Below are 15,096 nucleotides of genomic sequence, written 5' to 3' on the forward strand. Positions count from 1 at the left end.
AACAGACAGGACAACCATGTTAACATCCCCTAAAAAGGACAGATTTCTGTTACGATGCATCGCCCCACCTGTGTTTCACCAGGACGACAGTTTACAGTCAGATCAGGAATCAAAATCAGACAGCACAACTCAAAGTCAAATATTCTACATCGAGGCAATGATGTTATCCAATGAATAGCTTGTTCTGTCAATATTTGATATCACTCCATCTCTTGATGTTATTAGTCCAAATATTAATGTTTTCCTTCAAATCATTGTCTGTTGCATGCGCTTAGTAATTTAAAGTTTATGTCAGGAAATACTTGTCCTCCAACCAGATTTAAATATATATATATATATATATATATTTTTTTTTTATGATAAAATAGCTTTGTGATGTTATTCTCACATTCTTGAATCTGTTGTTCTGAAACCCTTCCAGGTGCTCTACAAAGACGCAAAACCAAAACGTCGTGATCTTCATCACCACCACAAGCACTCTGTGCGACACCATAAATATCACTTTGAGGGAAACTTTAAATATGGCGATGGTTCAATGTTATTGACGAGAGTGCAGCAATCGGACGTGGGGCAGTACACTGGGAAGCTTGTCACTTCCAAAGAAAATTGTACCTGCAAGATTAACCTGTATATTGGTAAGTGTAGTCGACTGGAGAAATGGTGTGATTTTTGAGAGTATTCAAACTTGACCTGTACTATTTCATTCTAAAAGAAAGACTAATAAGTGTACACAATTATTGAGGAATTCAAGAAGGTGGAAAATGAAATAACAGAGGGTAGAACAGCAAATTATGAAATTTCTGCTCAAAGAAACTGTTGAAAGTTCGCTGATTGGTTTCACATTCTGGTGATCATTGCCAATCATTGACATCTGTATTTGAGCAGTGCAAGTAATTTAAATATGGACTTAAAAGTGCACAGAATGAACCACACATCAGTGCAAGACCAACTACCTCAATCAATAACAAACTTCTAGTGAGTTTAGGACCTGATTTTTATTGGTCGAGGTGTATATTTTTGTCAAACCGTTTCAGAAGTTAACATTACTGATGGAAGTGCTGTATCTATCATTCATTACAAATCAATTGTGATTGTAAACAGAAGTCCAGGCCAAAGTTGAACCACCGACACAATCATTTTGCTTCACTCGCATCAAAACACTCTGTTTCAAAAACATCTGATGAAAGTTTGCAAACCAAATAAGTAATGTTGATAGTGGTTCAATGCTGGCACACCTATGTCCTGGATTTTTCACTAATCCAGCCAGAATTACACTTTGCTGTAAATGCAAATGGAACTACAAAGTTGAACTCTTATATTCAAAAAAATGAGCGCTGAACCTGGTCGTGTCAGCTGAGGTTCCATCACCAACAGGGAGAGACAATGATCAGCAATTAAAAGAAAAAAATTCTCAACCATAACGATTTGTTTGAGGTCAAAAATGCAGATCTCATTATTGACCTTTTTGCATATTATGGTATTTCACATGCTCTTGGAGTACACGATGTGATGTGGTATATCTACTCGTGCTTGATTCTGTGTGATTATTTCCCACATCGTGCTTGTGCTGAGTGCAGGAACGAAGGAGAGGAAGGACTCATTCTCCATGAAGGAAGGAGATAATCCCTTGTTTGAATGTAAATGGCCAAATGGATCAGAACCAATAACGTCAGTCCAGTGGAAGTTCCAGTCCATTGAAACTGAGCAAATTGTAAGCATCTAATAATATCTCATCCCAGCATTGTAAGCATCTAATACACATTAACGTGTTCCTGTGACATCATTCTGAGTGTCGAAATCCAATTTGATGTGATGCAGTTTCATTTTTTAAAAAGGAAAAGAGCAATCAGAGATTGCAGACCCTCACTCGGACTTATTTTGTGTGGTGTTTGTGTAGTTCTGTGTGGTGTATTTTGTGTGGTGTTTGTGTACGGGCGTATTATGTAATTAATAAGAGACATAATTAGAACTGCCACGATATAAATGCTGGCAGTGATGACTGGTTCAGCCATTTCAGAAAAAGAGATTTTTGAAGGTTTAAAAAAAAAAATCAATATGGCTGCTGATTCACATGACCGATGATGTCATTAAAATTTTTGTGGACCATTTTATCCCTAGATGAACCTCAAAAATTTTCATACTGATCGCATGCAGTGTTCCACACATGCAATTATGATGTCATAATGAAGGTACCGATGACATCATTAAAAAATCACACTCGTTTCTCATGAAGAATACTTGCTGCATGCCAAGTTTCAATTTTTTCCTTGGTGCGGTTTCAGAGATACAGAGGTCCAAAGTTTTCCATTTTCCAAGATGGTTGCCACACCACGTGACCGATGACGTAATATTTATCACTACAACATTCTGCATGAGTAGTCCCACCAATGGTGAAAATTTCATCTCAATCCGACAAGAGGTTGCGTCAAAAAACACGAAAGTTCTGTGCTCACAAACAAACAGACAAACAAACAAACAAACAAACGAACAGACAAACAAACAAACGAACCCAAATGCAAACCTGGTGTTGGCTTCGCAGTTGGGGTGGCGGCTTTGGATCCTTGGGTCCTGAGTTCAAGCCCTGTTGTCAGCTGAATAAACACCAGGGGGTTGCCTCAGCCCGTCATCCTTCTGAGGTCAGTGAACTGATTACCAGTGGAGCAGCCAAAAGGCTGCACTCGAAGGGAAGGGGTATTGATGGATTTATTAAATCTGGTATTGGTGTGGTGCAGGCATGATGGGCCGAATGGCCTCCTGTATATAAATTCCTTGTAATCCTTGGAAAATACCCTCTCCTTCGGCGAGGGTAACTCGTGCAGCACTCAGTAGAGTGTATACCTATGCCAGGCAGAACAGTTTACATTTTGTATCCCACTGATAGGCCGGATATGCTGAGCTGAATCAAAATTTCATTGGCTTGTTCTTGTCATCTAACCAACTCATCTGCCAAGTTTTGTCATAATCCATCAAACAAAATTGAGATATCATGGTATATACTGTATCGTTTTTGGCTCCATTTCTCAATGGTGAAGAATCACTTGGAAAATTTTAAAATTCTCAGATCTAGTTTCAGACCCAGATATTCACCAAAATCAAATCAATTCTTCCTCATCATACATCCAACTTGGCCACCAAGTTTCGTTCAAATCTGTCCACAACTCTTAAAGATAGCTTGCTGTAAATCGTTTTGGCCCTGTCTCTCAATGGTGAAATCATCACTTTTAATATTCTACTACTCGGATCTGGATCCGGATCTTCAACAAAATCTCATCTTTTTGTCCTAGTCACACACCCAACCTGTCCACCAAATTTCGTCCAAACCTGTCCACCAAATTTCGTCCAAATCTGTCCGACACCTTTTGAGATATCCTGTTCACAGACAGACGGACAACCAAACAAACAGACGTACAGACGGGATGAAAACATAACCTCCTTCGACCTTTAGTGGCGGCTAAGGCAGCTAAGGCCTCACCCGGGTTTTCGTTTCCCATTCTCATCTGTGCTCGAGTCTGGTGTGTGGGCCCTTCAGACTTATTTATTTCTCCTGTATATGGTAAATTATCTATTGTGAATTCCGTGTTCCCCCTTTCTCCCCCTCCCTTCACAACCTGCAGTCGTACTCCCCCGTTGTGATTCCACCATCCCCTGGTAATTATTTTGGTTGGGAAATAAAACATCTTAAGTTCGATTAAGGTTCGTGTATACTTCTTGTGATCCCGAGCATGCAAAGCCGCTATTAATCAGACGTGTCCAAGGCTGTAATAGCCAGTTTGGTCTATCTATCCGTCCCGCATCGGTGTTAATCGGCGTGGACACGACAATATTATATACAGACATATTGATATGTGATCATGCACACATTATACAGTACGCAACGTGTTATAGCGAACGTCGTGAGCTTCATACTCAACGCGTGCACATGACAGAATAGGAAACAACAACACAATACCCTGGCAATTTGGAATCTGTGTCGTCGGCTATGACCCTTTTGCTTCCGGTTTTTTTTTGCTTCCAGTTTTTTTTTGCTTCCGGTTTTTTACTCAACGCGTGCACATGAGAGAATAGGAAAAAACAACAACAACAACAACAACACAATACCATGGCAATTTGGAATCCGTGTCGTCGGCTATGACCCTTTTGCTTCCGGTTTTTTTTTGCTTCCGGTTTTTGTTATGGGGAATGATGCATGCCGGGAGATAAAGGCATCGTCAGAGACATGAAAGACCCAAATATCAGACATGGTGTATATTTCCTCCACTGATTTTAATAAAGATATCTCCTGCATCATCAAAAAATAATTTTTCAGCGTGATTTACATTATTTGATCGCTGATCCCGAATCCAGGCCGAAGTAACCGGAAATTGCAGCATCGAATGTAAGAAGAATTCTACGTTCGCTTCTAGGCTTTGCCTATTCCATATTAAATGTTATATACACATATTATACAGTACACACATGCTAATGGAGGTGGATCCCTTGAGACTGGGTTGGACTCCATTCCATCTCCTGAAACCCACCCACGTGTGGAGAGAGCACCCAACAACAGCAACTTGAATACACACACATACTTGTGGGATATGCTTACACATTGTGTAAGCATATGAACTGTGATTTCCCAACATCTCGGGTCGCTTACCTGTATTTGATTTATTATTATTTTTTTTAACATTTGAAGACTGAACAACACGTCTTCTATCATAAAATAAAGGTACCGTTTTGAGGCAACAAAGGTACATTTTGATTACAACGATGTAATGCGTGTTTTGTTCACAGCGATCGTGGCAGCGGGCTAATATACACCAATGAAGATACGTTCTCATGATGTCGAGGAAAGAAAATGTCTTTCATTTAAAAAAAAAAAAAAATTTGGTTTTTGCCTGACTTTTCAAGGCTTATAAACGAACCGATGGACATGCAATTTACATAATGTAATATGTGAAATAAATAAACATTAAAATTGGCTTGGTCATGAAGCTCCTGCGTGCGTAATTAAGTAGTCAGGAGGCTGCCGGGGAAATTACCAAGATATTTATCATGAACATGTACACTTTAAACAAGTTATATACACGTACACTTTGAAGTTATATGAAATGTACATGTATACTTTCGTACACTCAACATCACCTCTGAGTTCATGTACATTTTAAAACCGAACATGGTACGTTTTCATGACAACGAAAATACTCATGATTACTATTTGAAATCTTTAATCGAGAAAACTGTCCTTTTGTCGGCGTTTTGTATGTTCTGTATGCTGTTGAGATGTCAAGGGATGTGTTCAGTTACCAAGTAGCTCGGTAGCGGTTGTCAAGACAGCCGTTCTTTATCAACGGTTTTGAATCGAGTGTTTGTTTGAGTGCTTAAGCCACTCGATGAGCGCTCTACAAGAAACTTGAATCTGAACACAAGCAGCCGCACTTGGTAACTAACGGAGAGAGGAGGAAGAGGTGGGATGGGAGGAGGAAGGGGAATGGGTGAGGTGGGAGGAGGAAGGGGAATGGGTGGGAGGAGGCAGGGGAAGGGGTGGGGTCGGAGGAAGCAGGGGAAGGGGTGGGGTGACAGTCCAGAGGGACTGGGTGGGAGGAGGCAGGGGAAGGGGTGGGGTGGGAGGAAGGAACCGGTGTTGCTCAGTAACGCTGGGTACCCCTGCGAGTCTAATATATAAAGCTCATTCAAACCATTGATTTACTGACTGACTGATGTTAAAGATCGGTACCTTCCAGGTGATGTAGAAAGCTGAAATTTTGTGTAACGATGGACATCAAAGCTGATACACGGGTAAAAATCACAGAACTGTCAGAAAGCATCCGTAAATGAAATTATAAATACTGTAAATGAAAATATGAAAATGAAAAAATGCAGGTAAGCGACCTGAGACAATGGGGCAGCATGTTAATTTTGCATGCCGATGGACATCGAAGCCAATACACCAGGAAAAATCACAGAACCGTCGGAAAGCATCCGCAAATGAAAATATAAATCAATGCAAAAATAAATAAATGAAAAATCAAATGTACAGCAGGTGAGCAACCAAAGAAAATGGGGAAGCACGGTTCATCACTGCTTACAATGTGTAAGCATAGCCCAGTAGTAATGTGTATATATATATATATATATATATATATATATATATATATATATATATATATATATATATATATATATATATATATATATATATACATACATGCACACACAGGGGTAGAAATTTTGAGACCTGCGAGAGCTCAGTTTCACTATCTGAAACCAGCATATGGAGAGAACAACCAATGACTGACACGCGCACACACACACACACACACACACACACACACACACACACACACACACACACACACACACACACACACACACACACATACAATTCAAAATGATCCCATAACTGGATACTTGCAATAGTTAGTGAAGGAAACTCGTCATAGTTCAACATACAAGTTTCTACAATTTATTGAAAAAAAATCTTCCTTTATATATCGTGAAACAGTATATCATGATTGCAGAAAAAGAAAGAATGTATTTCCATGTCTTGGACTATGGTGAGTATCGCATTCTGAGAAATGCTTGAAAGCCTCGAGTATGTGTCATATGTAATATGTTGATATAATTTGTGTATGTATACTCATTACTGTATGTATTTTGTGGCGAATATAACGTGTATATATACATTGTATATAATGTACATAATATATGGGATGGCAGGACAGCCTAGAGGTTTGCACACTCGCCACTGAGCTGTCTCGCTTGGGTTTGAATCTCGGCCCAGCTATAAACTGTCACCCTGGTGATTCATGTGCAAGGCAAGACATCAATGTGTGGACTGTCCATTGTAAGGACGTTAAGCTGAAGGACTAGTCTTCCAGCTCTGCTTGTTGGTGAACATGAATGATCTAATGGTGTATGTCACACAGAGTAAGTGAGCTATCGCCGCCTCCCAAGACAAATTCAAAATTCTTGCCCTGAGTGAATACTGCGAAAGCAATGGCAAACCACCCAGCATAACCCTTACAAAGACACTGCTTCGGCAGCACCAATAATGCTCTGTGAAGCTCTGCACATTTCTTGTGATGATATATTGTGTATTGTTTGTGTATAATGTGTACGTGGACATAGTGTGTATTTGTATTGTATGTGTATGTAATTTCTCCACATGTATGTTGTGCCAGCTCACAGGAATGGACCTTTGCTCTAAACTCATCCAAGCCTTGCCCTTCTCTTCCTCAGGTTCTTACCTGCCCAGCCGCTCATAATGACAGTGGCGATCAGCGTGCAACTTGTGTGGGAGACCTTTCAAATGGAGATGGATCAATGCTCCTGAATTCACTCAATGAATCAGATGTTGGATTTTATACCGGGATGTTATTCCGATCAGGACGGGTTCACGTTTGTGAGTTTGATTTGCACATTTACGAGGGTGAACTTCACTCTGCAGAGTCTTTCGAGTTTGAAGGCTTTGGTGTAGACATCAGAAGTTCATGAGTGGATTGTTACAATCAATCAAGGAAATATGATCAACATTATTCGAAATATGGTTTTAATCCATATCGAAAACTTCACGGACAAGCTCTTACCATTAAAGTATCTGTGACTTCCGAAAGTCAATCTCAAGTCTATTGTGATTGTAAGTAATAAAGTTTTATTTTGAGAATGATAACGTATTAAATACTCATATATCACTATACTGTCTAAACCTTTAGAAAGTCGTGGTTTCTTCCAAGTCGATTGTCAACATGTAATTAATTATAACAACCTTAAAATCCTGGAATAAATTTTAATTTTCTTCTATTGTGCTCTCTCTGGATGACGAATCATAACAGTTGAGGACAATGGGTTGTTTTATTCAGCAACAAGTTTCATGTTGACCATTTTGTCCTGCTTTGGAATCATTAAGGCAAAGACACCACTATCCAGGACTGGCATTAATGTGAACCTGCAATAATCCATGTACCCATTGGCCATTTAGGGTGGTCCATGGAAATGCCTTGTGGAGATCTCTCCCTTAACCAGTGTTGAAAAAGCATTTACAATGGTTGCACGGATTTTGTTGACATGTATATATTGTGACGTCCACGGGACTTGAACAGTCCCGCCAACGGGACTTGAACAGTCCCGCCAACGTAGAATGAGCCGAAACCATGGAGGCGGTTTATTTATTTATAACCCAAACATGGCGGTTCTAATCGCTCTACCGCAAACAGGACGAGGAAAGTGGCACGAGTCACTTTTCACTGAGTTGATGATGTTTATTTGTTTTTATTATTAACCAGAAATAACAAGACTCGGCAAGAAGAGGGATCCGGGGCGATTCGACGGGATGCGTGGGGAAAAACACAGACAATTACAATGAATATACAATTCTCAAACCCTCTAAGGCGCCAAGTACACACACACACACACACACACACACACACACACACACACACACACACACACTCACACACACAGTAGCTACTTCTGGTGGTCAGGCTGGACCATGGTGTGGACGCAACTGTCCCTGGATCAGCGTCGGACGAGCTGGCCTTGCTCTCGTCAGGGGGGCAGGAGAAACCGTGGTGCTGTCGACCTCCTGGTCCTGGCCCAAGTCCGCTCACAGCCGCCAGGGAACCAGTTCTGGTTCCCTGGCGCCAAGTTGCGAGCAGGAGAGGGAGGCAGGTCCGCCCGCCGTTCGACCCCGTACTCCGAGTCAGCAGAACCCCAGAGCCAACCAAGGTGAGGAACGAGGCTCAGTAAGGCTCCAAGACACGATGAAGAACACGATCGAATCAGCACAACAACAAGTACGCTTCCCGCGCAACAGCCTCCACACCAAAAAAACACGATCTTTTTGTCCCGATCTTCTTCCTCTTCCTTTTCGACCCCGAACAGAACTTTTTTATCCTCCCATCCTCGTCACTTCCAATCGAGCTGTTTATTGGCCCACCGCCGTCGCCTTCCGCCAATTGTGAGCACGGGGCGGAGCCATCCGCAGCACTGTCCTGTGACGTCACGGCCAGCCTCCAGGGACTACGAAAAGGGGTTTACGCAGACACACTTACCCTATCCCGTGTCCCTATCTAATTACGTGACAATTATCATTTCCCCTTGAAGAAATGAACATTTACTAGACAACTTATCACCACTGAATTGCTACTTATTACATCGAGATCCTGGTAAACTCGAACAGCATGGCATACCTAATTAAACATCCTAATTACCCTTTGAATGCATACCCCCCCCTCAAACGTAACACTGCCCCCTCCTCTGGTACCGCAGCTCCTGCAAGGTATATCACAGGCGCTACCGTACCAGCCTTAACACTTACTGACTCACACCTAATTAACCTAACGAAATAAAGTAGGAGGGGCAATGGGCAGCGAGCCGCAGCTAACTTACCTATCCTGCTGAACGTATTACCCCCTTATGGCCTTATCCTCGCCTAAACAATCATTTATTTTCATTTTTTTTTATTTTTATTTTATCACATGAGAGCACTGAGCGAAGTTGCACTCCATCTTCTGGATCATCGCTCTTGCCCAACACTCTTCCAGTGATCTGGGGAGGGGAAACAAAGGTTCCACAAAAACACAACACTTATACTTTACATTCCTACACTAAGCCTTAACGACACTATTCACAGGATATTTACACTTGACCGCCTCCCCCAGTGGATGCTAATAGACCCAGCGTTACCTGGGGAGCCAATTTTCAAATTTGCTTGCCCCAAAATTATGTGGACATTATGCCCTTGCTGCACATGTCAAGTTGTGCAGGATCGAGTGGGACTCATACATCTTCACAACACTCACACCATGGTCATCATCACATTTCTAGGTCATGGTCCTCATTTTAATCATGCAGGCTGAATCCCGTCATGGCCGTGGGGTGGGTTACCACAAAATGATGGGGGCATCTCAGGTGCAACCATGCCCACAGGTAAGCTTTAGTCCAACCCGGACGTTTCTCCGCCCCGCTCCCTTTGATTCCCTCCCCCCTGGTAGCCATCAGCTCTAATCCCGTACAACACTCTGGAAGGGGTCTCACTGGCTCCTCTGGCCTTCCTGGGTCGCCAAGGTCCTACCCGCCTTGGTCGCCCAACCAGACCCTCTCCCAGTTGCCTTCAGACACTGTCAGCATTAGTCACCAGGGGTGAATCTCCTTGAAGGGGGTCACAATTCACGCTCACCGTGAGCTTCAGCAATCCCTGTGGACAAGCACATCATCCCCACCCACAAAACCCACATGACTCCCCCACCCCATCGGCCTTACATGTGACACCTGCATTTCTAACACTTCACCGACCATGACCTTCCCTGCCACCACACCATGTCCAATAAAAAATCAATGTGTGCACCATACATTTCACTTCTTAACTTAAAACAACTCACACAGCACTTCTCACCCGATCCACGCACCAGCCATTGGACAGCCACTTGTGCCCGCTTTGTTACCAATTACCCACTGTCCCGATTGTCACTCTAAAACCCAGCAGAACTTACAAACCCATGCCAATTTTTCCACAATTCATTTTTTTCCACCAAAGGAGGGCACTTCGCCACAATCTCAGCAGCCGAGCATGGCCGTTTCTGCTCAGCCCAATCTAGTCTCCCCGACCCCCGACAGTGATCTCCGGACCCGACCTATGAAAGGGCATCTCGGATAGACCTGGCGGTTCAGCAGGAGGATTCACCCTCTCCGAGTCTAAAAGTCTATTGGAGGGTCCCTCCATCGCCGGGTACCGGCAATATCGTTGCATGTGTCCTCTTCGCCCGCACCGGAAACAACTCCCCATAAAAGACCCCTGTGAGTATCGGTGAAATGTCTCTTCCGGTTCCGGACCCCCTCGGCCATAATCTAATTGCTCTATTGGCTGGGCTGGACCCCGTCGCTTTGGCGCACTAACTACCGGATTACCCTTTATCAAACTTGACAGTTTCTGGCAAATTTCCTGAAACATTTGGGTAATGCCAATTTCTCCCAGCCCCCCTCCCTGATCCTGGATCTCCGCCTGTCGGATCGTCACCGATGGCCTCTCTGGAACCCGACCCGGCCGACTCCACGAGGCCAGCCTGGCCGCGCACTCGACCGCTCGGTGAACGGTGGGTGGATCCTGTAACTCCACTAGCGCTCGGACCTCAGGGTCAGGAAGAGCAGCTAAAAAATTCTCTAGTGCCAGTCTGTCCCATGCCTCCACTGTAAGGTCCCGATACGCGATCCTGACTGATTGGTAAATGTCCTGTGCCAGCTCCTGCACTGTCTCACCCGGCTTTAATCTGCGGTGCTGGAGCTGGGCCCGCACCAGATCACAGTTTGCCGCGAACCCAAACCGACGGCTCAACGCCTCGCAAATGTGGGAGCTGGTCAACATCCCTCCGCGATCACGTTTAACACATCTGCGGCTGGTCCCCGCAACGTTGCCACCAAATTCCCTGTACGTTCCCGCTCATTCCACCCGTTTAGTCGGGAAATACACTCAAATTGCGTCAGAAAAGCTTCAAGGCTCCCTGACCCGTAAAAATTTACCAGGGGGATCACTTTTACGGTGGCCCGCTTCTCAGTTTCTCCCTTGTCCGAATCCAGCCCAGGGATCAAACACCCTTGTGGCTGCGTATCCAATTTCGGAGCCCATTGTGGCCAAAAATATTTTGTGGTGAGGGTCTCATGGGTCAATTTTGCCTCCTGTTCCAAACGTTGAATGGACCGATTCACCTCTTCCCGCAGGATCTTCTGGGCCCGCACAACCTCCTCCAAGGTTCCGTCGCGAGTTTGTAGCTGCTCCTCAACCAACCCGGACACTCGACTGACAAAAGACGGCTCTACCAGGCCCTTATCCAAGACTTCATCTTGGCTCATAATTTTATCTTGTTCGTCCAAACGAGCCTCCAATCCTTTTACCTCCTCCGCCAAATTCATCCCTTGCTTCCTCAGCTCTCCCCACTCTTCTATTTGCAGCTGCATACGAGCATCCACACAGGCACGATGACGTTCCAGGCTTTCATCCACTTTATCAACCCGAATGTTCGTTGCATCAATTTTATCTACCAATTTTTTTCGTATATTTTACCCCTCCAATGTAATTTCTACCTTTGTTTCCTCGAATCTATCCTCGAATTTGCTTTGTGTTTCTCCCAATTTAACATCCACACACTCCTGCATCTCAGTTTTCATTTTCTCCAACTTTTCCCCCAATTTATCCCTCATTAAATCGATCCGTGCACCCAACTGTTGCCCCATTACCCCTAATTGATCTGTCATTTCTGCCCCCTGTGCCGTCATGTCTGCCCTCTGTGTCACGAATTGATTTTCCATTAGTGCCGTCATTTCGGCCATTTGTGCCCCCCTGTGCCGTCATGTCTGCCCTCTGTGTCACCAATTGATTTTCCATTTGTGCCGTCATTTCTGCCATTTGTGCCCCCTGTGCCGTCATTTTTGCCCCCTGTGCTGTAATTGCACTCATTAAACGTTCCAACATTGTCCAGATCGTCATCGTGCCGGTTTCCGGCGCTGCCGGCTCCGTTACGGGCGATGAAGCACGGTCCACGCTCGGAATGGGGGAGGTTCCAATCCTACCCCCGTCTCTCCCTTCTTCCCCCGACTCGCTGCCAGACACGTGGCCTTCCTCCTCAAACATCTGCACATCCGCCATGGTGCAGAAGTCCCGTTTGCCGCCAATAAAATTTAATTTGAAAAATCCCGCCAAAATTTTCCCGCGCTTTTCTGTAGTAATTTTATATTCCAATTCGTGGCGGGATTTCAGTACTGGTATATTCTCCCGATAGCAAATATAATTTAGAGGGGTTCGAACATCCAACACCCTGACACCAATGTGACGTCCACGGGACTTGAACAGTCCCGCCAACGTAGAATGAGCCGAAACGATAGAGGCGGTTTATTTATTTATAACCCAAACATGGCGGTTCTAATCGCTCTACCGCAAACGGGACGAGGAAGGTGGCACGAGTCACTTTTCACTGAGTTGATGATGTTTATTTGTTTTTATTATGAACCAGAAATAACAAGACTCGGCAAGAAGAGGGATCGGGGGCGATTCGACGGGATGGTGTGGGATCGGGCGTGGGGAAAAGCACAGACAATTCCAATGAATATACAATTCTCAAACCCTCTAAGGCGCCAAGTACACACACACACACACACACACACACACACACACACACACACACACACACACACACACACACACACACACACACAAAACGTAGCTACTTCTGGTGGTCAGGCTGGACCGTGGTGTGGACGCAACTGTCCCTGGATCAGCGTCGGACGAGCTGGCCTTGCTCTCGTCAGGGGGGCAGGAGAAACCGTGGTGCTGTCGACCTCCTGGTCCTGGCCCAAGTCCGCTCACAGCCGCCAGGGAACCAGTTCTGGCGCCAAATCGCGAGCAGGAGAGGGAGGCAGGTCCGCCCGCCGTTCGACCGCGTACTCAGAGTCAGCAGAACCCCAGAGCCAACCAAGGTGAGGCACGAGGCTCAGTAAGGCTCCAAGACACGATGAAGAACACGATCGAATCAGCACAACAACAAGTACGCTTCCCGCGCAACAGCCTCCACACCAAAAAAACACGATCTTTTTGTCCCGATCTTCTTCCTCTTCCTTTTCGACCCCGAACAGAACCTTTTTATCCGCCCATCCTCGTCACTTCCAATCGAGCGGTTTATTGGCCCACCGCCGTCGCCTTCCGCCAATCGTGATCACGGGGCGGAACCATCCGCAGCACTGTCCTGTGACGTCACGGCCAGCCTCCAGGGACTACTAAAAGGGGTTTACGCAGACACACTTACCCTATCCCGTGTCCCTATCTAATTACGTGACAATTATCATTTCCCCCTTGAAGAAATGAACATTTACTAGACAACTTATCACCACTGAATTGCTACTTATTACATCGAGATCCTGGTAAACTCAAACAGCATGGCATACCTAATTAAACATCCTAATTACCCTTTGAATGCATACCCCCCCCCCTCAAACGTAACAATATTGTTGTGGTTGACCAAATTCGCAAACCACCATTCAGGTCCCTTAGGTGAGATAGCTCGGTAAGTATATGTGGAGTTCGGCCCAAACCCGTTGTCTAGAGGGAATAAATGTCATTCATGAGGGCTGCGACTCTTCAGGATAGCCGTTTTTCTTTTACTATTTTTATTTTGGACCAGCCGCCATTATTACCACCACCAACCACGTCTCAACAGCCATCACACAACAACCACCAACCACAACGCGGCCATCACAACAACAACCACCAACCACAACGCGGCCATCACAACAACAACCACCAACCACAACGCCGCTTCACCACAACTGCCACGACCTTTACCGTCACAACTCGCCACCATCGCATCACCGTCATCTCGCGCCACTCGTGGGCACCGATGCTGGACTCGTGTGGGGCGCGCACCGAGCGGCGTGTTCAAAAACATCACGGACTTTCCGCAGAAAAACGGATCAAAAACGACTCACGCCCACTTCGGTGAGCGAGGGGCGATTTGGCCCCGCCTCCAGGGCGTTGGAGGGCGGTCGCTATATGCAAATTCATGGATCAAAAAGCATTCACGCCCACTTTTCCTCGGGCCAATGGGGAGCCAGGTAAAGGGTCGGAGGCAAAGGGTGAAGGGTAAAAGAGCGAAGCCACGGGGCTTATAAAAACGACTGCGTTCGTCAGTTGAGTAGGAGTTCAGTTGGAAGTTGAGGAGTTCAGTTGGAAGTTGAGTAAGAGTTCAGTTGGAAGTTGAGTGGAGTTGAGTTGGAAGTTGAGTTGAGTGTGCGGAGTTCAAGAGAGTCGTAGGTGGAGCTGGAAAGAAGTGGTACAAGTCGGAGTGAAGAGGACGGAGCTGTGGAGAGGTGACGGCGGCGAAGGCGGACGAGGGGGTGCTCGCATCGGTGCCGGGAGCGGCACAGGGAGAGGCCAGCAATGCGACCGAGGTGGAGGAGGAGACGCTCGCCGCGGGACCCGAGACAGGGTTATATCCTCCTTTCCCCAAGCATCAGCACCCCCCTCCTGTTTCCCCCCCGCGCTGAGATAGTGCGACAAAGGGGGCCCCTTTTCCCACCCCCTACCAGACACTGTCCGCAAGGCCCGCGGAGTTGAGGCGCCACCGCCGCTCT

At 45.4% G+C, this 15,096-nt stretch overlaps 1 protein-coding gene across 1 annotated transcript in view; it reads left to right on the plus strand.

Moving 5' to 3' along the window:
- LOC147013169 (uncharacterized) overlaps positions 1-7,460 on the plus strand; it is a 139,089-nt gene extending 131,629 nt beyond the window's left edge. Inside the window, 4 exon segments of the mRNA XM_085854806.1 lie at positions 422-635; positions 1,578-1,665; positions 1,667-1,711; positions 7,222-7,460. Of these exon segments, the coding sequence (XP_085710932.1) occupies positions 422-635; positions 1,578-1,665; positions 1,667-1,711; positions 7,222-7,315 (441 nt within the window). The 3' untranslated portion in view covers positions 7,316-7,460.
- Positions 7,461-15,096: the final 7,636 nt, after the last annotated feature.

Source organism: Eptatretus burgeri, chromosome 14 (genome assembly GCF_056783735.1).
Source record: "Eptatretus burgeri isolate ZD-2024b chromosome 14, Ebu_testis_v1, whole genome shotgun sequence".
In the NCBI taxonomy this organism is placed as follows: Eukaryota; Metazoa; Chordata; class Myxini; order Myxiniformes; family Myxinidae; genus Eptatretus; species Eptatretus burgeri.